At 40.2% G+C, this 25892-nt stretch overlaps 1 protein-coding gene across 1 annotated transcript; it reads left to right on the top strand.

The window, feature by feature from the left end:
* Positions 1-1552: 1552 nt before the first annotated feature.
* Positions 1553-25892, top strand: LOC140949814 (uncharacterized). The gene is made up of 28 exons (XM_073398945.1): positions 1553-1732; positions 1948-2893; positions 6000-6106; positions 6981-7074; positions 7268-7374; positions 7824-7917; positions 9050-9153; positions 9831-9916; positions 10709-10791; positions 11293-11358; positions 11535-11649; positions 12015-12074; positions 12739-12882; positions 14062-14115; positions 15011-16076; positions 16344-16434; positions 17085-17169; positions 17486-17560; positions 18135-18872; positions 19450-19597; positions 20355-20528; positions 21118-21167; positions 21525-21574; positions 22073-22160; positions 22770-23651; positions 24241-24312; positions 24408-24441; positions 25105-25892. The coding sequence occupies exons 2-28, from the start codon at positions 2055-2057 to the stop codon at positions 25662-25664; spliced, it is 6066 nt and encodes a 2021-aa protein (XP_073255046.1). The 5' UTR covers positions 1553-1732; positions 1948-2054; the 3' UTR covers positions 25665-25892.

The following is a 25892-nucleotide window of genomic DNA, read 5'->3' as shown; positions in this document are numbered from 1 at the left end:
GAGAAACCACTGCTCGCAGGGTACTTGATACGTGACTACAGCTCACAAAACATTGCTGAACTCTAAAAGACCCATAGATTGAAATTTAATTCATTCCTTGTTTTTAATTCAAGTGTTAATGTATCTGTCACTTTTATTGGAGTTAAGTCAAAAAGAATGTTATTTTCTGTACTAAATTAAATATAAAATAGCAATAACTCAGGCCAAACCTCAGCTCGAACATCATCTTGATTAGGTTGAGTGACGTCATGTTACATCCGGGACTGTAGCTTTTAAGAGGCTACGAATACCTTATTTGGCCCCAGTTTTTTGTTCAAAGGGTTGATAACGCTATCCAGGGGCACCCAATGGATCTGTTCCTCAAAATATCTGTTCTTCAGGCACATTTTTGCTGGCTGGGAGATGTGGAAGAAATAATAGTCCTTGGAAGGAAAGTTTTGCTGGGAAAAAGATAATTCAGGGTGTGAGAGGGGATTTGAAGTCTAGAATAGCTGCTACGGGTTACTTGTATGGGTTACTTACCACTCAAGATCTGAATTGTGCCCTATGAAACTTCCCAGTAAGTCGGGTTGGAGGTTGTAAGTTTGTTGGCTGGGAACTCTTCCATCAGTCTTGCTGGGAGTGAGGAACAGATAATTTTTTTCCAGCAGTCTCCCAAAATGCTTAAAATAGTCTCAGAAAACTTTATTCACGCTTTGTTGTTGTTTTTAGGTCTTTTTCTCAAAATTTCCCGTTGGGTGCCCCCGGCTATCCACCGGATAAATCACTATCGGGTGGATAACATAAATGGCCTTCCTAATACTTATTCACTGGATAGTGATTTATGCGCTGGAAAGCGCTATCCAGTCTTTGAGCAACTTGAGCCTGGTGGATAGCACTCTCCGATGTTTGAAACTAAGACAAGGTCAGGAGCTTACAGGTCCTTACAGATCAAACCATTTTTTTTTGGATCGTTTGAACACTTTGTCTGTTCTTCTAAAAGTCGATAACAGTTTTGGTTCACTTCGTAACGGAAGCCGTGAAACACAAGAAAGAAAAAAATATATTAAAGAGATAAAGAAAGAAAGATAAGAAAGAAGGAAAGAAAATAATTAAGGAAGTAATGAATGAATAAAAGAAAGAAAGAACAAAAAAATAAAGAAAGAAATGAAGGGGAAAAGAGTTTTTTTAAGGGTCGTTTTAAACAACAGTTTCTTATCTATTCCCGATCCAAAGGTCTGTTTACACGGGCAGGACTTCCTTGTCAAATTTTCCTCGTGAAAAAGCTTGCTTTTATGTCTGGACAAACACCATAATTATGGCTAAAATTTGCATGGCTACTTCCCATATTTACTATTTTATCAGATAGTTTTATTTGAGCTCCATGTCATATTAGTTTAGGCTTTCTGCTACAACAGGCACTGATTGGTTTTTCCTTAGAAATGGAACTATTATGATGGGAATTTTTATTATTTTATTACCGGCAAATAATCGTATCGCTTGAGAAGTGCAAATAAATAAGAACTGCCAAGACGTTTGCAAGTGGCGTGGTCACTCAGCCGTGAATGTGCATGTGTTGATCCTGCGCGCTGCACCGGCCAGAGACAGTGAACAATTTCTGAAAGATAAAAACTGAATTCGACGGGGAAAAACAACTTAATTTTCCCTGGATGAGGAGTCTGACATACTCCCGTAACTTGCTCTATAAAATCTTCACTTGTGTGACCGTCCCTGGTCGCTAAATCTCATCAAGGTATGGGAAGTTTCAATTTTATTCTTGAATTATTAAGTTGTATGGTTGTCGAGGTTTATAATTTAAGCTTTAATACAACTGTTCCTATAAGAAGGAATTGAATACTAACAACAAAGAAAAAGGTAGAAAACGGCATTTCCTCACAAAGTTATTACAATCTTTCGCCTTTTTTCTCGTGCTTCTCTGACGCGTGATTTTTTTCACAAACTTCACAGAACCAGAATGAAATTTCGAAGTCGAAACTGAATTTATCTACGGGTGCTCACTTTTTGGACGCAAGGTGATTCGCTTTGGTGAAGGACAGCTCGGTAGTTGACGTTTCATGTGGACGATGAGTTCAGGCGAAGAAGAGAATGATGAAGGTGTTGAACCGGGTCAAATTGACGAAACCGATCCAGTGTTTCGTTCCGTCGCAGAGGCGGACGTCAGCTTGGATGAAATGATGAGTTTAGCATGTCGACAAGGGAAACTCGACATCGTAGAGCTGTTGTTGGAAAGCGGTGCCCACGTGGATTATAGAAACAAGGCTGGCAATACACCTTTGTTGGAGGCGTGTAGCCAGGGACATACTGATGTAGCTCGTTATTTATTGGATCATAATGCTAACATCGATGCCCCCACTGAAACCACCTCAGATAGTGCCCTCACTTGGGCCTGCACCCTTGGCAACGAGGCCATTGTGGAGTTGCTCTTGGAAAGGACCTCCAATGTTGAGCATCGTACCAAAGATGGTTGTACGGCACTGATGTTTGCAGCCCTGGCAGGTCACGTCAAAGTAGCTGCCATGCTGCTTGATCATGGGGCTGAAATAAATGTCGAGTCAGATAGCAACAAAGATAGCCCCCTTACATTTGCCTGTTGGAAGGGGCACTGTGATGTAGTGGAGCTACTTCTGGAGAGGAATGCCAACATCGAGCACCGCACCAAAGAGGGCTTTACTCCACTCATGTTTGCGGCACTTGGGGGGCATACCGATGTCGCGAGGAAGTTACTGGAACGTAAAGCCAAGGTTAATGTTCCAAGTGGAAGCAATAATGATATTCCACTGACCAGTGCATGTTGGAAGGGCCACCATGATGTCGTCAAGCTTTTGTTGGAGTTTAAATCCAATATAGAGCATCGCACAAAGGATGGTTGTACTCCACTTATGCTAGCAGCTCGGTACGTATACCTTGTATGATATAACCTTCAGAGAAATATAAACTCTGCATTGTAGAGAATGGTATGTAAACATTATCAGAGAAAAGAAATCCTTTTCAAATCTGAATATTGTTTTCACCTTCTCCCAGATAGCCTTTCTAGCTTTCGGTATGAGAGGTCAAAAGTTCATATCCCCTTAGGGCCAGTTTTTCTTTCAAGGATTTGAAAGGGTTTCTTTCCTTCTGAAACCACCTAGATTATACTCGACAATAATATTAGTCTTAAAACTCTCTCAAAAAAGTGCTGTGATTGTCAAAGCACTTTTCAAGATCCATTTACTTTCATTACAACCTGGTGCAGATATTGAAGTTCAATTTTATCCTCAACACAAATGTCATTTTCTTTTGTTTCAAACTCATTAACATTCATTACCAAACACCAAAACAAATGAAAATCAAATTTGAACCAAAAAAAGATTGAGCCACAACCCAGATTCTTAAAAATATCTCAGTCTAAACTTCTTGTAAGTGATCAACAAACCCTTTTAAATCCTTTGACACAAATCTTTTTTTTTACCTTGCTTGGTTAACACCCACATGGCTGAAAATAACATTCACGCTGATGGACAAAATATTTTGAGTTCAGTCATCCCAATTTTTTTGTATGTTCTCTCAATTTGTATAAACACATTCAGGGTTTGTTCTAGAAATTGGCCAATGAGGGTCAAGTGGGCCCTGTTCTGTAATTTTAGGGGGATCTTTTTTAAGAAAGGGGGTTCCACAAAAGGTATTTGAACTTATTGGTGCAGACTGTTCCATGAGAAAACGAACACTAGTCTTATTGACATTTTGCCGCCATTTTGGAACATTCTGGGCAACTGAAAAAGCCTAGGCTCAAATGACTGCAGAATCCCGAATGTTTGTTGGGTGAAATAATGACCCAAACAAAGAAGAGAAAGGCAATTGAGACAGTAAGAGGCTATAAAAGTTCAAAGTAAGTTTATAGAGCGGCCGTCAAATCAGTGTTGTTGTCAGTGATGTGACTGTGTCAGTAACTTTGTTTCCAAAAAAGAAATTCTTATCCTTGGGCCTATAACTTTTGTGCCCCATTTGATGTGGCGATGTAAATTTTTTGCGCTATTTTTTTCCAAATTGCGGGAATCCCGCAAGGCCGCACTCTAGAATATACCCTGTATGTGTACAAGGTGAGAACGTATTGGGAAAATTATGCGAAATTTTGAGGATGATGCAATTATGAGACAAAATAATGTCTTTTTTTTTTTCAACAAATTATGCATCTTCTATGGAAAAATTTCTAAAACAAGTCTACTATTATTAGATTCAGAACATCAATGATTTTGTTACAAATTGTTATAGTGAGTCCTGGGACAAATCTTGTGAAAAATCATGATTCCCAGTCCAGAACCAATGATTCCTAGTTAAAAAAGCAACTGACTCCTAAATTGAAAATGCTTGGGCCTTTATGTAATCAGACAGTTAATCTGAAGATAGAGTCCAAAAGTATTTAAATTAAAATAGTCCTTCAATTTAAAACACAAAAAAGACTAAGACAAATATGCCTAGTTAAAAATCAGTCATAGGAATCACACAAACAGGATATTCTACAAAAACATTTTCAGATCAATCGAACGATTTTTGCATTCCATGGAACACATGCCATGAATTATTTTGCATCTTTGGGGATTTTTATACTTCAGGGACGCAGGACTCAGGGGTAACAAAATCACTGCAGCATTAGAAATTTTAGGGACTCTGCATTAAATGTTACCAAAGCAAAATAGCCTTTGATGAACATCTATGTACTGTCAGTTTTTCTCCAGATTATGCTTCATGGTATGAGATTTGTCATGGATAATGCACTCCGATCAGATTTAAGTTCAATTAAGTAATATTGATTGAAACTGTTGCTTTGCACTCACACATTGTTCTGTTGAAAGCAATGATGTGTCATTGTGACAAGTGGATATAAATATTCAGTTCTTGTTACTTGCTGCCTAGAAATGTTTTACCTGAGCAATACCAAGTAATAATATGGAATTTCTTGAACTGGTTAAACCTTTTTATCCAGCTTGATATTTTAGCATAACTTAAGTTTGAGTTTTTTTCTGTTAATTTTCATGGATTTGTTTTTTTCAGTCATCTTGTTTACCCCTTTCTTTTCTTTCTTTTTGTCACAAAGTGCAGCTTGTACTGTTTGCCAAAACTGTTAATGCATGATTTGGTAAATCTGTCAACATTTATTATCATAGCTAAGTGACCAAATTGTGTTTCATTTGCATTTTTTTTGGCTATTAAAAATGTAATTTTTGATCATTAATCTTAACCAACATATTTCAGGAAGTTATGTTAATTTATTAGGATGATTAAAATCAGAGGTGATCACAGAATGCAACTGTAATAATAAGAATTATTGGGAAATCTGCTGTATTTGTTTGTTTTGTGTGTTTTTATGTAACTCTTTTGCTTATACCACCTTAAAGTCATCCAACAAATCATAATTAACAGGAAATAAAAATTATTTTTACGTGTTGCTTCTCAAAGCAAAAATTTTCAAAAGTTGTAACCACTTTTCTTAGCATAGTAAAGGGTACATGTACATATTAAAAGTGCCCAGTAGCTTTTATTTGAATGGTCATCTGTTAAGCATGAAGGTTTCTGTAGCCTTGTTTTTTAACACACGTCTCACTGAAGTCATTTGATGAATGTGCTAACAATATTGTATTAACAATAGGTCTACCTATTCAAGTTTTATGACATTTTATGTGTAGTTTTAAAACCCAATGACGTTATTTTGGGCCATTTCATTAAATATCCACAGCCCTAATGGATGAGATTTTTTAAGAGGGGCAAGAACGTTATTTCTGAGGGAGTGGCTGTGTCAGCACCTTTGATCTTTAGAATATTTCTGAGGGGTATGACAAAAAATGGGTTATTTCTAGGGGAGGGGGGACTTTTGATATTATATTTTTTTTTCTTAAGGGGCTTCTTACTTCATCCATAGGAGTTGTTGGGGGGGGGGGGGTGGGGGGTGAGTAAATGGCCCTTCCATGTGCAATGTTTAGTGTCAAGTCATTTTATGCTGTAACAAATTTTTTAACATCTTATAGGGAGGGTCATTATTCAGTGGCAAAGCTGATCCTTGATAGTAATGCTGAAGTGAATGTTCCTTCTGGAAGTGAAAATAATATTCCTCTAACCCTGGCTTGCTGGAAAGGTATGATGTATTTATAATGTAAACTATAAGCCAATAGAAAGTTTGGATGGTGAGTAGCATAATGATCAGGAATCTCCTGAACAGCAATGCTGTCTCTTTCACAGCTCAAAGTTGATTTCAGGTTAAATTTTTTAAGCCTTGGTGATTCTCAATTTTCTTTGTTTTGCTATGGATAGGAAGCAAAGGAAATTGAGAATTAACCTACTTGATTAAATCAAATGTGTCCTGAAGTGGTAACATCTCCATGGAAAATGAGCGGCAGCCCACCTCTGGGTACATGTCACAGGGGCAGTAGAGCTGGGGAGGGGAGGGGGCTAGTTTGCTCCCACTTTTTCTGAAGAGGAAAGTCTCCTCAGCCCACTTAGGATGAAACATGTTTTGCCATCCCTGCTGAAAGCCCAGAGTATGGAAAAAAAACGTATGCAAGGCTGTAGGTGGAGGGGTAGGGAAACTAAGCAAGAAAAAATGCAGAACAACCACTAGCAAAATCATGAGGTAGTACCCTTGCCAAGCTCTGGGAAGAAGCTCCCCTCCTTCCCCCACATAGTAGGGATATTTAGATTTGACATGAGTACTAAAAGCTAACTGTATCTCCTGAACTATAACTCTATCCTGTTGCTGACTATCGTGATTGTAAGTAAGCATTAAGGATTAGATTGATGTGATACATGTTGGTAATAACTACATATGTAGCGGTACACAAAATTAATTTGGGATAAAAACTTGAAGTAATGCATTGACTTGATTTAACTTTGCTTTCATTTTTAAAATGGGTAGTTTTCTCACCAGGCTGCTCAGTAAGTACTCTCAGCAAAAAATGTTAATTTGCCTTTGCTTGTTGCTGTAAGTATGTCCTAATTTTCTGTGTCCACAGGTCACACTGATGTAGTAGAGCTTCTTCTGGAACACAAGTCAAATATTGAGCATCGCAACAAAGCTGGCTGTACACCTCTAATGTTAGCTTCAAGGTATGTTTCGAACAGTGATGAGGCCTTTTCAGTGAAATTGTTTGAGAGTTATGGCTACATGTTCGTGGGTCATTCAAGTCTTAGTGCCCTTTCTTGCCCACCTACTGTTTTCAGTAAGTGCTGTTATGACTTAGTATTAAGTTCTGGAGTCTTTACAAGGTAGATAATGTTCGTTTTGTCGTGTCAATTTCAGGGAAGGTCATGTTGAAACTACTCGACTTTTGCTGAACAAAGGAGCTGAAATAAACACTCCATCTGGAAGCAACGATGACACCCCTCTTACACTTGCGTGCTGGAAAGGTACTTTTAGATCAGATAATCTCTGCATCCTCTCCCTCCCTCCTTGCATAAAATTTGCTCAAGGAAGGAAGAACAGTGTGAAGCAGTCAGGCTAGCCTGAGAAAACAGCTGAAATTTGGCGACACTACCACTGGTTTCCCTGCCAAATGATGTCTGAGAAATGAGCGCAGAAATTCCATACTGATGATGCGTCACTACCCAGATCTGGGTAGTGCTTCTGATTGGTTGAATCAAATTTCTCATGTGGCATGACCAATAAGAAGCACTGCCCGGGTCTAAGTAGTGACGCATCATCAGTATGGAATTTCTGCACTCATTTCTCAGATGTCATTTGGTGGGGAAACCAGTTGGTCAGCTGTTTTCTCAGGCTACAGTCAGGCATTATTTTGTTTAAAGTGCACATGTTAACAACCCTTCAAACATTAAAATATATATTTCCTGCAAAACAGGCCACGTTGAGGTGGTGGATCTGCTTCTCAAACATAACTCAAAAGGTGACCATCAGACCAAGACTGGCTGTACTCCTTTGATGGAGGCGACAAGGTATATGGACTAATTTTCTTGTGCTAGTATAATAACTAGGTTGCTTTTTAAACCTACATGACAGCTTTCTCAGCAGCCATTGAAATGCTGCATCACACATAAGCTTATAAAATCAAGCATACTTTATCACATGATGAAGAAACCTTTCAAAGAGACTGGTTGTGTAAAGATAAGTGACAAGCTGCTCTAATACTTGGTTAAGGTAACTCAGAAGAATTGCTCTGAATTTTCTGCGGCAGTACAGCTCAGTTGGTAAAGCACTTAATTGCAGAGTGTAAGGTTGTGGGTTTGGTCAGTACTCACAGTCTTAAAATGACTGAACATTAAAGGTACTACCTTTGCTTTGCAAACAGTCAGTCCTTTGCATGGCTTGGATGACCAGGTAAAATGGTGGGCCTTTTTCTACAGTAGGAGATGTTAAAAAAGGGTCTTCAGAATATTAGTTATTTCAGGCTTTATACTACTACATGAGAAATTTCTGCAATTTGATTGGCTTAGAGCAGTGGTATTTCAGCTTAATTTGAAATACCTACATGTGAAAATTACAAAACCTTTGCGGGTAGTAGTATAAACAAATAATAGTATGATTTGAACGTGATATTTGGAATAAATACCACTCGTGATATTTCAAAATTGTGTCAAATTTCACTCGCCTAACGGCTCGTGAAATTATGTATAACAATTTTGAAATATCACTTGTGGTATTTATGCCAAATATCACTACAAATCATGCTATTACCTATACTAATACATTGACACTCAAATAAAGAGCATTGTTTAAAGTTCATTCTGAAATTTGACAATGTTATTTACAAACCAAAAGGTTCAGTATTGGTGGGTCCCACAAACTCATCAATGTGCGACAAATGCAGACTGCAGACTTGCCAACTGGCAGGTAAAATAATGATGTACACATTTTTCTAAAATGCTCCACAGATTCCCTATCCCTAAGTCTTCTTAAAAGGTTTGTTTTACAGAAAGGGAATCTGGTAGAACATTTCACAACAATGTTTACCTTGTTAATGTGCAAGTCTGCAGTCTGCATTTGTCGCAAAGTCATTCTAAGGCAGAATTACTTAACTAGTCAAGGCAAACAAAGGGCAAATTTCCTAACTTTTGCACTAAATTTCAGGGAGGGGCATGTTGCTGTCGCTGAAAAATTGATCCTTCATGGTGCAGATGTAGAGCTTCCTGATAACTATGGTCAAAGTCCTCTGTTCATGGCTTGTTGGAAAGGTAGGATTTGATCAACAGGGCCATGTGATTTGGATTGTGGATGTTGTTGATATATATGCTAAACAATGATTACAGAAAACAATTTTTATCTAGGTCTTGAAAAAGTAAGAGGAATTTGCTCTAACAAGTTCCTGTTTTAAATATATGTCTTGTGGAAATAGAAATTTTCTGAATTCCAAAAAATCTCGCTTTCAAAAGGAGGCTAAGAGCAAAACCTTTCTTGTTAAGATGTGTTTTATTTGAATGAGAATGAAAATTTATTTTCATGTCAATGGCTTTACACTTAGCCTCACTTTCAAACAGAGGCTTGGGACAACTCAGAAATGGTTTATTGTCTTGCAAAGGTGCAAAAGTCTTGGAAAAATATTACTTTAGCAACCCAAGTGTCTGGGCTGCATAGATATCCTGTCGTGATTTACATGAAAAAAAATGGCGTAACTTTAAAAGAAAACTGTTAAGATGTATAATTTATCAGATACGATGTTTCAGCCAACCTGGCTTTTCATTATCAAACAGTAACATGGATATTCTTTTTACATGCTTGATGTGAAAAATGCATCTTATTTCATTAGTCTTATTAATATCAGTTGTGATGTCAGCTGTACATTGTAACAATATTATTGTTGTCCAGAATTGAGAATTTTTAACATGTGTCTTTGATTGAATGGTTTTTGAAGGTCATAGAGATGTTGCTGAACTTCTCCTTGAAAATGTTGCAAACAGAGACTGCAGAACAAAGACAGGCATCACTCCACTCTTTCAGGTAACCTGTAAACATCATTCTACAATGTATGGCTAAAATATAGAATCCTTATTGTAAACTTTACTAAACTACATGTACATATTATGTTCAATTAGTTTCAATGTCAGACCCTTTGACAGACAGTTATTTTCCACCCTCAGGGCTCGGAAAAAACTTAAATTCCAGCTTGTCCTTTGGGAAAGCAGCTCCTACATTTTGCCTTCCCAGCGACACTTCTCGCTTGTCTTAAATAATTGATTTAGTTAGAAGATGACCTGCTAAGACCCTTGCCCTTTGGGCAAGTGAATTTAAAAGTTACTTGCCTCGGAAGAAAATCTGCTTGTCCCAGACGACAGTATGGGAATTTTTCAAGCCCTGCATCCTGCGAGCACAGGATCCTTTTGTCTTCTTCTTGATCAGGGAGTAGAAAAAGAGGCTCTGCCTGAATTGTGTCAAGCTTTTGAAGTCGACACAGCCTGAACTTCTGTTCTAGTCAGTCTTGTTTTTTCTCGTCCAACTGGTTTTTCGAGTGTGAGCATCTGTTTTTTCATAAACCTATGGTCATATCTGAGTCCACTGTACTGAGCACACGGCAAACCAAGAGGGGTGTTATATTCTGACTTGTGGGTGGAAAATAGACATTTTCTGGAACTGCCCAATTTAAGGAAGGGGGCTGATGGACTTGACAGTGCATGTTGTCCTAATGACCCATCATGTACCAAGTGTATTTTTCTAGAAGTGTCACAACATTTTATCATACAACTGGAGTTGAGTTGAAGCTGAGACACCTTGCTTGTTTTTGGTCTCCTGTAGGCTTGCCGTGAAAACCATGTGGATGTGGTTGAACTACTGTTGGATTATGGAGCAAGTGTGAATGCACCTTTTCCAAACAGCAGGTAAGAAGTTTATTGAATATTAAAGGAATGCCGTAATACTAGTGTAGATGACTGACCTTGTAGTGTAAAGTGGAAAATATATTTTTGACATGGCACACTTAAAAGGAAACATAGTACACAGCAATATGTTGTAAGTTAAGAATTGTTAAACTGAAGAAATCCAAATTTGATGTTTTGGGCTTTGCACTTCATATTCTTCAATAGAAATTATTGGATAAGGCTGAGTATGATATGAAGAATTATTCTGATCAAGGGCCCTCTGAGACCCTCTCAAATTCTTCCCTCCTCTTAGCCACCCATTCCCTTTTTACCCTGATAACACAGTGCAAGTTGTGGATACCTGCCTTGCCTGGGTTCACAACTTGCCAAGATTATCAGCCATAGAAGTGGTGTGTTGTCTTGTAGCCAGCTGTTTGTCTAAAACCTGCTTTTGATAAATGGAGGGTTCATACACTTCAAGTACTTGTTATTAAAATTGACTGCTTTTGCTTCTGATTTCAGGGAAAACCCCTTGACATTAGCTGGGGAAAAAGGTCATGTTGAACTTGTGTCTTTGTTACTGAGCAGGTCGGTATATTTTTTCCTTTTCCAGTATTACAATATTGAACTTTCCCTGGCAAACTCATTTATTCTTTAGAGAGCCTCATCGGCTCAACATGGAGCCTTTCAATGATCAGTTCTTTGTCACATCTCCTAGGGAATTAAAAAACACCAATACATGTATGACTGTGTTCTTTCACCAGAATGGCTAATGTCGAGTGTCATACAAAAAAAGGCTGTACTCCTTTTCACCTGGCATGTAAAGAGGGCCATCTACAGATATCTCAACAGCTGTATGAAAAAGGAGCAGATACTGAGGTGAAACAGAGATTTAGTTTAGCATAAATCTTCAACTACTTGTGAAAAAAACTGGGAAACAAAGGAAAGGGTGTGGAAAAAAGTCCTTGAAGATTGCCTTGTTCTTGATTTCAAAGTAAAAAGAGAATTTAACTTTTCATCAAGTAGTGATGGCCTGTCATAGAAATAATCATTGGTTGAAAATCTTAACCAACGCAGTAGTTTATCATTTTGCCCAGTATACTGAACCAGAGGCCCAAGATACAAACGCTGTACCTTATGAAGGCTGAGTCTCCACAAGTCCTGGTTATGCTAAACTCTGACATAAGTGGACTTAAGAAAATAATGGATTGTTTGTTGACTCTTTTCATTGATTTTATTTTTAGGCCTGTGACTCACGAAACAACACACCTCTTGTGGCGGCCATGAAGAATGGACATGTTGAGGTTTGACAACAATTTATGAATTTATTTCCATTTAAAAAAATTGGTGGTGGGGGTTGGGGGGGAGGCTAGTTGAAATAATAGACCTTTTTACCGTTACGGCGGCCATATTGAATTAATTCGATTTGAGGAGTATTACAGGATGCCCAGGGGGAATGAGCACATTTCATTTGTATTTTCAAGCGCTTTTCGGGACTTTTTTTCATAAAGTTTTCTTAGAATAAGATTGTAATGGGAAAAAAGATCCTTGTACCGTGTTTGGATGTAATAATGATCGTCTTGTTCTAGTTTAGTATTAGAAATAATTATGGTCTTTCATTGTATATTTCTCGGGAAAAAGGCGATCATTATTACATCCAAACACAGCACAAGGATCTTTTTTCCCATTACAATCTTATTCTAAGAAAACTTTTAAGACCAAATGTCCCGAAAATAGAAACGAAATGGCTCTATAATACTCCTTAGATCGAATTAATTCAATATGGCCGCCGTGATGGTAAAAAGGTCTATTCTCTTGTAGGTGGGCTAGCAGGTGGGTAAGCTGACAGTAAAACTGACTTTTTTTGTACCCTGAGTTAGATGCCAGTCAATTATTGTGGGAATTGAGCAGTTAAAATTAATATAGTTTACTAAACCATAGTGTTTTTTTCATCTCTTATCGCAACAGGTAGTGGAATGGCTGCTTGGTGTTGTCAACCACCTTCCTTCTGAAGACCTGTGTCAGAAATGCCTGGTTGCACCTGTGGATGACAAAGAAAAACATGATGACATGATGTTAGGACGAACAAAGTGCTATGACCTTGTCACCAAGGTTTGTTATATATGTTGTGGTTCAATTTTGTCCTTGGTTTACATTTTATTTCCCTTTGTTTGGGGGTGTGGTAATGTATGATAATGTGTTTAAAACAAAGGAAAATAAGATAAGATAAGATATACAATCTATTTTTAATTACCAAGAGGAATGTTTTTTAAATTTTGCATATTGTAAATCGCTATGTAAATATCCTGTTCCTTCTTGTAAGTTGAGGACTACCATAGGGTAGAAATACTTCTAGGGAGGTAGTTGTTGCATTAGCTCTCTCCATGTAGAGTCGGGTTCAATAGTTTTGCCTAAATAGTGGCTGTTAGAAATAACCATCCCTGTCCCAGAGTGTTTATTAAGCATCAGAGATCGTACAATTCTCCAGCCAACATTGAGTAGCCTATGACTATTTTTTATTCAGACGTGGAACCTCTTTCAGAATATTCTTCTGTAACATTACACCTTTCTCCTGCTACTAGAATTCTTGATGAAAACCCTGTTGTCCAGAAATAGTCACTGGAACTAGAGTGGAGTGACTGGACTAGATTTCCATCAATTTTGGGGGGGGGGGGGTGAAAAATGAGTTAGCAGAGCAATAAATTATGTGTTTAAGCTCCCCTCTTCTCTCCTTTTTGCCCTTGTGTTGTTCATGTATTTTTTATGGTTACCTTAATTTTGTAGATTGCTTCTTTTGCAAACCAAGTTTGTTCTAAATTGAATATCAAGGAAAAATTTATAATTCACCATAGACCATAAGGCAACTTGTTTACCCCCCCCCCCGACCCCTTCCCCCCATTGCTAAAAAAAATTTGCATAACCACTGTCTTCTATTTCACTTGGGATGACTGTTATACCCAGGAGAAATTGGAAATCATAGTTATGCAAAATTTGGGGGAATAAACAAGGTGCATTATGGTCTATGTGAAAATGGTTAATACATTATTGCAAAAAAAAGGGGCCATGCAAATTCACTACCAGTGAGGTTTATTTGAGTAGTTGCTTGGTAGGTTTTTGTCGTATGACCTAAAAGTTAGAACAACTTAGCAAGGTAATAATTTTTGTTGTCTACATCACTGAATCTGTAAATGAAATGGAAAGTGTTTAAGTATTAGTTAATTTCATGTATTTAGTTTATCATAACATTTATAATTATTACTCTGACTTACAGTGGTGGTTTGTTGTATTTAGGCAAAGAAGGCAAAGGAACAGAAAGTCCAGCGCAATACAGAAATCTTCTTAAAGGTGAATGCTTCATAGATCTTATACCACAGTAATGGTATGGAATTAAATGTTTCTTGCTAAGACGGTTTCAGTGCTTTTGTTGGTAATCTATTATTGTTTTTGATGAAAAGAAAAAAAAAAGAAAAAGAATCCAGTGAGTGATGGAAAATTCTGGGATCACGAGAGTTTGCTCTATGAGCGTGATACACTAGATAGTATCTGACACTGGATTGTAATTCCTTGTTACCATGACAACATCAATATTAATACTAACAGGGAGAAAAATTTATGAGAAATGATAAGATGATCACCTGAGGGAAAATACTTTGATCTTTTAAAAACTTCTCTCAACTTGTTCCTTAGGGAAATGAAAGGAGGTCAGTTTAGAGAATTTGCATTCAGATCTTGGAGCTTGAGGGGTTGAAAAGGATGCTTATTTAAATCGTCAAACTGAAAGAAAATCAATAGTGCCATTTATACGAGGAAAAATAAGATGCGTCTTACATAAGACGCGTCTTAAATAAGACGCGAACTGTCCATATAACGCCAACTGTACCATTTATACGAGCATGTCTTATCTAAGACGGGAACAACTCGTATAAATGCTTCGCGTCTTATTTCTGTTCTTGACTCGTTTTCACGTGAATGTTGCCCGTAGCAACGGCAATCCAACGTCGCGTGCCAAAAATTAACACATGCGTTTTTCTTGTCTTAGCTAAGACGCTTCTTATTTAAGAACAGATGTTAAGGGCTGTTCTAAAAGAAGACGCGTCTTAGCTAAGCCGCGTCTTATTTTAGACGAAATGTGCTATTTATACGGAAAGTTCGGCTCTAATTTAAGACGCGTCCCAAGTAAGACGCGTCTTATTTTTCCTCGTATAAATGGCCCTAATGTCATTATTGTATTTTGTTTTAGGAACTGGAGCATGAAAAAGAGAGGGAAGACATAAGAAAAAAGAAAGCTGCAGCTAAACGTCGAGACAAGCGCAAGAGAAGGAAGGCAGCAAGGGAATGTGATTCACAGTGTATCGGTCAAATTGTTGAAGATCTGCCGCTCGAGAACAGGCCACAAGAAGCGTTTGTAGATGAATATGATCATGAGCAAGAGGACGGAGTGGGTGACGTGGTCGATACAACAAGAAAGAACACTGAGGAGGTGTTAACAACGGACAGTCATAAGGATTCTACAACAGTTAAGGAGGATAATCCAGTGATAGAAAATGCACTTAACAATAGACAGGTAACAGATGATTGCAAAAATAAGCTCTCGCCTTCGAACAGTAACAAAAGACCCCCTCAGGATGTGAGTCAAACCAAGCCAAGGAGGCCACTGAGCAGCACAAGTGATGTGCTCACGTCAGAGAATTCACTTTCCTCAAAAGATAAAGGTCGTCAGCGCAGTCAGAGTGCAGGAAAGGAATTCGATTCGCAAAACCACAAGGTACAGGATAGAAATTCAAGGCAGAGATATGATGAGCTGCCAAAGATTTCGAAAAAGAAAAACAATCAGGAAGATCCCGCAAGGTCGCAGAAAGTTGAAGTAAAAACTAAGACTACAAGTGAGGTTACTCAATCTCAAGAAGTTAACTGTGTCAAGACAGAGACCAAATATCACAGTAAAGGTGAAAAACCAGTGCCAAAGAAGGAAAGTAATGAAAGGGTAAATAGCTCTGTTGGTAGCCCGAAGAAAAGTACCCCTCATGGTAAACAGCAGTCAGCCGGAGGCGCAGGCCACAGTGGAGGTAAGGCAAGTAGTCCCAAAGATGCAACAAGCCACACAGGATCACCAGCTAAGCCTTCTTCAGATACAAATCAAGGATCAGCAAAGAGAAGTAAAGATGGTACACATGTTGTGGATGGTACACATGTTTTGTCAGTGAATGACAGCGGGAGGGGGTCAACGAAAACTACATCAAGCAGTGGTCATACGCCAAGTGGTGCTAAAAACTCATCAAGTGATGGTGAAAGAGAACATAAACCAGGTAAATATTGGGAAAGCAGCGCATGTAATTGTCAAACTTAATAAACAAACAAACACTGCTATGGGACTGCTAGAAGCGTCAACTAGTTTATTAGCTACACGTGTTTTTGGTTATCATAAACACAAATTTTCAAAAAAGAAAAAATTTTTCTTTATGAATAATAATAAAATAATATTTGCTATTTATATTGCACAATTCATTACAATCATGTATAATAACGTGCAAAAAAAGAGCTAAAGAAATCCTGTTTTTGTTTTTGAATATCAGTAATTCATTCACCGAGGTCAAAACAGCAACATTCCCAAATTGGAAAGGGTGAGGATAGTTGGAAAGAAGTGACAAGAAGCACAAACTCCAAGTAAGTTTGCCTAATGATAAAATAAACACTGTCACTGTCTGACTGAGTGATGGGTTGCCTGGCTGACTAACTAGTTAACTGTCTGACTGACTGACTGACTGGTTAACTGACTTACTGACTAATTAATTGACTTCCTGGATGATTGACTGACTGACTGATCGCCTGACTTATTGACTGACTGTGTAAAAGATAGCATGCACCACAGACGAATATAAACCTCTGGTTAACTCAGTCTGTGATCCAGCGCAGAAAACTTGTTCTGGGTCCCAAGCTATGTACCAGGATTTGAGTACGTGCTATGGTTGACCTGTTAAAAAAACATTGCTCGATTGGCCAATCAGATGGAAGGAAATTCAAAACATACTTCCGGTACTTCATTTAGATTGTTAGATTACTTCTGCTACCCAGACTATCTAATTAAAGGATTGACTGACGGACTGATTGAAAGACTGACTTAATAACTAGCAGACTGGCTATCTTACTGGCTGATCAATAAGCGACCCTTTTGTGATATAGCTAAATAAATGAATGAGTGACTGGTTAATCAAAATATGAAAGGTGAGTTGAGTCACTGAACCACAGACCCATTGTCCAGACGAATAATTGACTGGTTCACTCACTAACAATTACTTTTTTGTTTATAAATTCAGGACAGTCATGTTTCAGTTAACAGCGCCCAATGCAATTTGTGGTCGTGTGATCGGCAGAGGTGGAAGCAAGATCAATTCAATAACAGTACGTGATAGATAATTAGTTAACTGCCTATGCCATGAAGTTAATAAATAACAGATAATATTTAAGGAAGGAATGTTTATTTCGGAAATATTGTTGATGCTCTACCTCTTGGATGGGAGAATGTGTGGAGGGTGGGTTGTAACGATTGTAAAGTGAAATGAGGTAATTGCTAAACGAGTTTCTATGCACAGAGCTGCACAGCTTTCTTGTGAGAATTTTTTAGGGGTACCAGAATGGTTTGTATTTTTTAAGGTCTGTGTATGATTTACGCTGGGAATTAATAGATTTTTGTTGAAAACGAACTTGTTCTTTTCAGGAAGAATCTGGGGCACAGATAACAATCGGTAAACCAGAACCAAGGAATCCAACTGACAGAATTATTACCATCAAGGTATGTTAGTATGTTGGCGTGGCCAAGTGTTAGATGTTTTCCCGCGCTAATTTTCTCTTTGTTTGATTAAAATATTGGCGAAACGTGACAGTTATGTCAAGCTTAGAACGACATGCTTTTCTGACTGCAAGTTAGGGATTTATCATATTTTCTCTGCTTTACTCCCTCATAGTTAATTTCAAACTTGACGTGGTAGTCAGGGCATTTGTTTGAATCTGCAGCTCGTTCCAGCCCCGTGTTTCATAAGAAAGAGTTTTGAATCGCTGTTCTTCACAGCGTCGCATCTTGACCATATAGTCGAAGATAATTTACCTAGCCTGTTCTAGACTCCAAAATAGTAATCTGCAGAGATCGTGAAAAGGGATGCGAAAAATGCGCGGGGATGGGAGAGAACAGGCTCCTCCTGTTTCCCCTTGACCTTATTTTCCCGACGTCCCTGCCATCAGCGAGCCTGGCACCGGCTAAAGATTATTGGACCACAAATTAAAGCTTCAGGTTGTTATTTACGACTTTCCTGTTTTGAATCGCGTTTAATTAAAAAAGGGTAATTTGCTTATTTACTGATGTTTTGTAGGGATCCAGCAAAGCAGTACAAAGAGCCAAGTATCTTGTGACGCAAGCGTTAAACACGCCCAGTACAATGGGGCAGGCAACTCCTACTTCTTCAACGGCTACAACATCAAATGCGATGTCATCCTCTGACAGGATGGAAACCAACACCTCACCAGCCCCCGTTCGGGGAAACTACGCTGCAATTCCTTCATCGTCGTCTGAGTGGCCCACAATTGAGCAGGCTAACAACATGGCGGTACAGGCACCGCCCACCAAACCCGTCACACCAAACAAGACAGAGAAACCCAGGGATGCTGCAAAGAATTCATCGGATTTTAGTGATAGTAGTCAGGAAGTGTTTGAAGAAAACGGTGCTTCTGTGGTTAATGATAGAGCCACTGACAGTGTTGAAGTAGCCAAGACTTTTGCTTCTTCAACTCCAGTTTCGTCAGGTTCAACACAAACAGCTTTATCAGCGTGGAAGCCATACAGGCAGTCCCCACAGAGCATGGGTGCTTGTACAAGTGCTGTGACCACGACTGCCAGCAGTGGGGTGACTGTGTCGAGTGCAAGGGATACTGGGAGTAGGGTGACGTCAGCAAGGCAAAACAGTAGTGATAATCCGGGATCATGTAAGCCACAGCATCCACTGGGCAACCAGGGCACACAGGAACACCAAGGTGCACGGCAATATGGTCAGAGCATAAGTACAGTGAGTGAAGCCACAACTGTCTCTTCACAGAATAATTGGGGAACAAAGGTACCGATTGATGACAATTTTAAGCGGTTTCATATACTGTATTTCTTAAGGGCCTGATTTTGCGAAGTTTTGATAGTGCTATCTACCTTTTGAACAACTGGGGCCTGATTGTTTTTTCTTTTTAACTTATTGACCTTTAATCAGTGATGGGTAGACGTTCTTAATCCACGTATATTTTAAGGAAAATGACCAAATAACAGAACCATAGATACTCCCCAAACCGCATGTCCAACTACTAAAGGGGAGAGTGGGAGGAAGAATTTTTTGTAGAAAGTGACACGAACTATTTTGCGCCAACTCTTGGTCACAAAAGAGAAACTTTTGAACAATTTTACGTAGATACCGCTGGATAAAAGTACAGCAGGCGGATTTAGGCTGTTTTCTTTCTGAGTAAAAACAAATATTGCCAACCTCAGCGAGATGAAGGTGGAATACATCCAATTTTTCTTTTGCTACATTTCATAATCCGGCATGTTTTGAGCAACTTTTCCAACCTCGTCCCCAGGGAAAAGCGCCCTGGGGAAGAGGTTGCAACTTTTCGTCAATCCTAAAGCAATTTATTGTTTTGTCGCTTCAGAAGCAGTCATCTTCGCCAACATCGGTAGCTACAGTATCCATAAGTACCAGTGCGGTGACAACGACCACAGACATGGACCGCCATGTTACACCGGAAAACCCTTTCGGAGTCATTGGGGAAGTGGCCTCTGCTGTTACAGCTTTGCAAAGTAAGAAAGTAACAAAGCAACGAAGCTATGTTTTTTTCTTCATTTTCAAGGAATTTGATTGCTAACACTGAGTTCCACAGCGAGTGAAGTAAACTAAACAAAATAAGACTCCTTTAATAGATTGTATAGAGTAAAAACTCAAGGCGAGAATTTTTTTTTTTTTCCAAGTCTGTCTGATTTACTTCGTCTGGAAATAAACCATCCCTTCCCCTTTAAAACTCGGCCCCACTACTAGGGAATGGGACAGGCAATGCCTTGTGGAAGATTCGTCCGCCATTTTGTCTTTTTTCGACATAAACGCGACTCATTTTCTTATTGGGCTTAGCGACAGACAGTCCTATAATAAACTTTACTGTCATACCAGGCCTGAACATAGCATCAACCTCGTCCCCAGGCTAATTTCCAACGCGAGAGATCAGTAGGCTTGGAGATTTGGGAGTCCCAGGCGAATTTTTTCGACACGCTTGACCGGTTAAGTCAGGTTGAACCCGCTGAGCTTTTCTTGTTTGTCTCTTCCTCAGGGCTGCCATTAAGGGCCGGGAGGCGGGGTGCCGGGGATTTTCCCCGGGTAGTATGAACATGACCCCCGCCTACTTTTGTAGGAAAATGGAAGAAAAATAGAACCAAACAATATTCCTAGCTGTTTGATTCCCCGCCTACTTGTATTGTTTACCCCTTAACTTGAAAGTCTAATGACAGCCCTGCTGTTTCTGCTTCATTCCCCTTCATATGCAATAAAAAATCCGTTTTATTTTAGCTGAGGCAACTCCTGTTCCAGAGTTCACTGCTCTTCAACAAGATCAGCTCTTACAGAGGAGAGCACCTTCCTCAACGACCACCACAGAAGCAGGGTCTGGCTTGTTAACTTCACCGAGGGAAAAGAACAAGTCCAAGTTCCCTTATTTCAGCCCCTGGGCATCACAACGTACAGGTGCTGTACCGTATTTCCGGTTGTCGCTCAGTAACTTTGGGGGGAGAGGGAGAAAAGCAACAGCCAGAAATACGTGTGGGTTGCTAGGCTACTCAAGTGCCGAACAAACTACCAGGGTACCAGAGTTTTTTTCTCGTTTGCTGAGATCGAGTTCGGCGGAGATGTTTCAGGGTCGGCCGTACCGACCCGTCATCGGCCGAAGGCCGTGGCCACGAGCGGCGAAGCGCGCGGGTAACTGTGAAGACTTGGCAGAAACCGGAAACCGAACATGAAAAGTCTCTGTCACCCAGGCAACGTACAAACGGAATTAAGTTATGAAACCTCTCGGTTCTTGGGCGTTCATTTACAGAATCAAAAGCAGCGTGCAATGTTTATAGCAATGAACAACATTAATGGTCACACTTTAGGATTTCCGATCCTCAAACTCAAAAATCAGAAAAAAACGTAATAAATAGAACCTCAGGAAAGTAGAACTCAAAAGTTCATTGATCTAAAGTAATATTTAAGTCAGGGATGCATCATGATTATTGTATCTTAATGCGTTTTTTTTTGCGAATAAACTGGTAATATTCTTTCTACCGTTTGTTAGGAATCTCAGACATTGGCACAGACAGCTATTCATCCGGAGGAAAATTAGAGGTAACTTGTGGATTTACAAAAACAGATAAAAGAGCTTAAACTTCAAAACAACCTACGGCAGCTCAACACGAATCAAACTTCGAGGGTCAGTGGTGTAGCGCCGATCGGTGTCTGGGAAGTCAAATGTTGAAATCCCTGTGGGGACTCGCGTGACACGACGTCCTCTCTTGCAGCTTAATTATAAAGTTTTATACGCGTTTGACTAAGCGTGAGGTTGAGATGGCTGGATATCGGCCAAATTAACCAGTTGTGGCGAATATAAAGTTTTATTAATATATAGATTTAGCCAAGTCTAAAAGCGAAGCTTCCGTCTATACCTCTCGCAATAATCAAATTTGTGTTGCATTTTCTCTTCAGGGATCTCTCCCAGGAATGGAACTCTTCACCAGCAGTCTCTTCAGTAGTGGGTAGGTTGTCTTGTATCATTTTCCCTCTGATAGCTACAGCTTGTGTCTTGATCTAGATAGTACACTACAGATTAGGACACAGACGGGCGATAGAACGAACTTTAAAGCGAAGCACACAAGGGCCAAAAAAAATCTCCTGCCAGGAGAAAGCCCCGAGCAGCTTACGTTTCGGAGAAAAGTTTGTTGTGGGGTGCGTATAGTACGGATTCTTAACGAATTTTACTTGTTAAGTAATATTAAATCTTTATCACCAACAAAACAAACCTTCGAGAAGGGAAGTGCGAATATCTCAGTCTAAACGATGTCTTGGTATCGGAATAAAACGTTCATGGTCGACGTCAACCCACAGCCTTTGCTTTATATTTCCTGCCTTTTTATACCTTTTTGGCGGGAATCCCACAAGGCCACCGGGGCTTGGTATCGATGCTTTAAAGTTCCCTACTCTTCAATGGAGGCCCCGATGCTCTAAAATGATATTGATATTGTTTTTTATTTCAGTTCTCTCTCGTCATATCCATGGTCAACTGGCGAAGACAGAAATGAACTGAGTGAAGAGAGATCGCGTAGTATAAGCTGGTCTGGACAGGTATCAAGCTATACTCTGCTAAATAGGAGCTAAATTTTCTCAGTTTGCATACTAATACATGTGAACCTGTATCCATGAAGGTCAGTGATCAGATATGACGATAAGGAATACTAAGAAGTGTTCGTATACCCGTCGTACCTCATCGGCATGCTTCAGTAGCCGATGTCAGTTGACGTCACCTGAGCTTTGGTTCGTAATTTGGCAAGACAAAATACTCATGGCAAGCGTTTTATCCTTGGTTGTTATCAAGTTACATTTCCCTTTGTTTTAAACTCCTTATTTCACATTATTTTACCTAAAAACAAATTGAACCAGAACTATCATATGAAAAACTCCTCGTTATTTGCGTCCGAGATTTCATTTCCATTTGATCAGTGACGTTTTCACCGCTGTCGTAGTCTGCGTGGCTTGTTGTTTGTTTGGCGGGAAAATGAGGGGCGAGGCTGCGAAAGCGCGCGCGAACGAGCGGCGTAACATATTTCTCTCTATTTGCGGGCTCGATAGCTTAAAACCTCCAGCTACGCAGAGTACAGCTGTGGTTGTCGTCGTTGCTAAATCACCCTTCTACTTCTATTACACTCGTAAACCACCAAATACGATTTTTTGCAGCATGATTATCAGGGAGAACAGCAATTTATATCACCCGTGAAAGAAAAATTTTCTTCGTCAGCTCAGAAGTCTGCGGCAGATTCCTCGGCAGTTACGATGCGGGCATCGGATCTCCGAGGGGACTCCGGTACTTTCAAGCCCCTGTCATCAGGCATTTGGGGTCCGGTTACATCACAGCCCCCGCCGCCTGCTTCTCACGTAACGTCACTATCTGTTGTGTGTGATGATGGCTCACCTGATAAACAGGCCTGGAACAATTCCGACAGCACTAGTAGCAGTAGAAGCAGTAGCAGGCAAGAGCTGTCTTCCATCATGGACAGTGATGTGCAAGGAAATACTGGAGTGTGGAATTCATCGGCCTTTGTTGAAGACATGACGCCTACACCTCAGCAAGCTTCCGGAGGGATGAGCACTGCCCTTTCAGATCAAGGAGTGCCGACCGGTGCACAGTGGGTGCCGGGAAGAGGTGCATATAGTGCTCCATCGTCACCCTCCCTACCCCGGACGCAAAATCTTCCCGAGTCGGCACCCCCCTCAGTGGGAGGGCGACCATCGGTTGATGACTTTGCAGTGCGGTCGTGGGCATCAAAGCAAAGGAGCCCGCGTTCATTAAGTAGCAGTGAAGCTTCGACAGGCTGGAGTGAAAACCTACCGACACAACCCCGGCGTTCGAGCGTGGACTTGTCGCAACCCGGAGGCGGCGAAAGCACCATCCCTGCACACCCCTGGCAACAGTATTCGCGCATGCCACAGGGACCCTACCCTCCTGGACTGACAATGAGAGAAAACTGGATTGATCAGCAATCTTCGTCGACAGGAATTTCTGAGATCAATCAACTGTTACAACGACTGGCTTTAGAAAAGTACATACCTGTTTTCGAGGTATGTCTCTATCTTTGCCTACAGTAGACCTGTTGCATAGAGCTGTCTGATTTTTTATTATTATTACTAGAAATACGTGTATCGCAGAACCTCGCGAAGCTCGGGGGGGGGGGGTGGAGCCGATAAGGGGTGGGAGGACAAATAAAGTTAAATCATGTAACTGGGGAGGGACCGTTGTTGAGTTTGCTGTTCTCTTTTATTTGCCTGAGATATTGGGTGGTGATTCGCCGACCATAAACATTGTTTTAATTCACAGATGAAAAAACCCGTCTTCATGAATAAAACCCAGAGCTTTGTCGTCGATGGAAATCGGTTGCCTGGAAACCCATAATATACTTTGACGTCACTACTCTGAATGACGTCAAGGCGGACGCCAACCAAACTCGATAGATTTATAGCCAAGAGGAAATCACGCTGGGCTTGCGATGCTCGTGTGATACACGCGCGCTTCGCGCGCGACGAGATTATAAACCTCGCGGTTCGGCGCTTCGCGAGGAATTATTAAGTTTTGTAACTTCACTTTAGTGCCTCTTTTGGTGGATATGCTTGCATATATTTTGAAATAAGCATTTTTCCATTTCTATCCCAGGAACACGGCATTGATGCCACACGATTGGCTCAAATGATCGAAGAGGATCTGGAGAATTTGGGCATTCCAAAGGTTTTGAGCAGAACTTGTTTTTGACCGTTTCTTGAATGAAAGGCTTGCTTTTAGTCTTGCATTTATCCTTACGATTGCTGCTTTTCTCCTTTTAGGGGCCACGTTTAAAGTTGATGTTTGCTGTTCATGGTTAGTAATAGAAATAAACTTGAGAGATTTTTGAAAAAAGTGCGACGATTTCAAAATCTCCAACTTGCCAGAAATCAGCCTGAACTAACAAGTTTTAAAATCTCACGTCTGCCAGGCTTGTCTGAACGTTCGATATGTTATGGTGTAGTTTTGTATGCAAGGGTTACAAAATATAAGTCCCTTAACGAAAAAACAGAGGGGTTTTTATAACGAGGCCTTTTTTGCATTATGAATTTTGGGGGCTTGTTAACGGAGGGGCCTTTTTTAGGAATTTAGCGATCCCCCCCTGGGCTGTGTCTTTCAAATTGGAACATTTTTAAGGTGCTAACTTTTTTGTGCGTATCATTATTACGGAAGAAGGTTACTGTAATTCCCAATAGGAGTTAACGCTATAGTTTTGTAGTGGTTAGTTCCAACTCGCGTATTTAAGCTAGCCAGATAGGACCCCTGATTTTTTCACAACCACTTTAAACATAGACATTTTTTCCTTCCCTGTCTAGACCCTTTACGGCTTCTTCTTCCTCTGTCAATGCGTCTCGGTGACGTAACCGAGACGAACGTGATCCGAAACGCATAATCCGCGCGGAATAATGAGGCCTGGGGACTAGGCAATGTTCTCCCGATCACTCGTTCTGAGGTTCTAACGAATGTTTTGTAATACAGGTGCAAGAGGGTCCAGTGGAGGTACATTCCAAACCCCAGGTAATGGGTTTGTAAAGATGGAGCAAGCCCCCACGATCCTACCACAGCACAAGAAACCCAACAAAATGGACCAACCACCGCTATATAACAATCACAATCACGTTCTTTCGCAGCACGGCGACTCTCATCTGTCTCCGCTAGGTCACAAGTCAAAGCAATCACTTAAACAACCACTCCACGCGTCACTTTTACAACAATCGCCTGGTAACCACGGCAACCAACATCTGCTGTCTCTCATGACTGCTCAAGGGGGTGGGGGTCGATCTGTGAACCCTGGTCAACACGTTGGAATGGGCGTCCAGAACCATGCGGGTCATCTCCCCCCTCGACCTCACTCCGCGGCAGGCAACATGATCACCAATCAGGCTTACGTTCCGGTTGGTTCCCATGGGGATCAAGGGATGTCGTATGTTCCGCAACAGCAGGGGCAGTACATGAATCACTTGCCCTACACCCAGGGCCCCGCCCCGCCTCAAGTGTTTTACCCCGGGGGCTTTTACTACTTCTACCAGCAGCAGTAGAAGGACTGTTCTATTTCTCTTCAAGCTGATCCTTTACTCATTAACTTATTGATTCGATCATTAGCTACACCTGGACACTTGTAATTTATAATGTCTACATGTCTTCAGGCTTTTCAAATCATGTACAAGAGACAAAGTTACATGTAGATTCAAGTTTTAGTGAATTGATGCAAGAGGTTAGGTTGAAATTGAGAAGGTGTTTGCATTAAAGATCACTCACCAAAGGTA

The sequence above is a fragment of the Porites lutea genome, chromosome 10 (assembly GCF_958299795.1).
Source record: "Porites lutea chromosome 10, jaPorLute2.1, whole genome shotgun sequence".
In the NCBI taxonomy this organism is placed as follows: domain Eukaryota; kingdom Metazoa; phylum Cnidaria; class Anthozoa; order Scleractinia; family Poritidae; genus Porites; species Porites lutea.
Note: the sequence above shows the minus strand (reverse complement) of the source record. Positions and strands in the feature narration are given on the sequence as shown.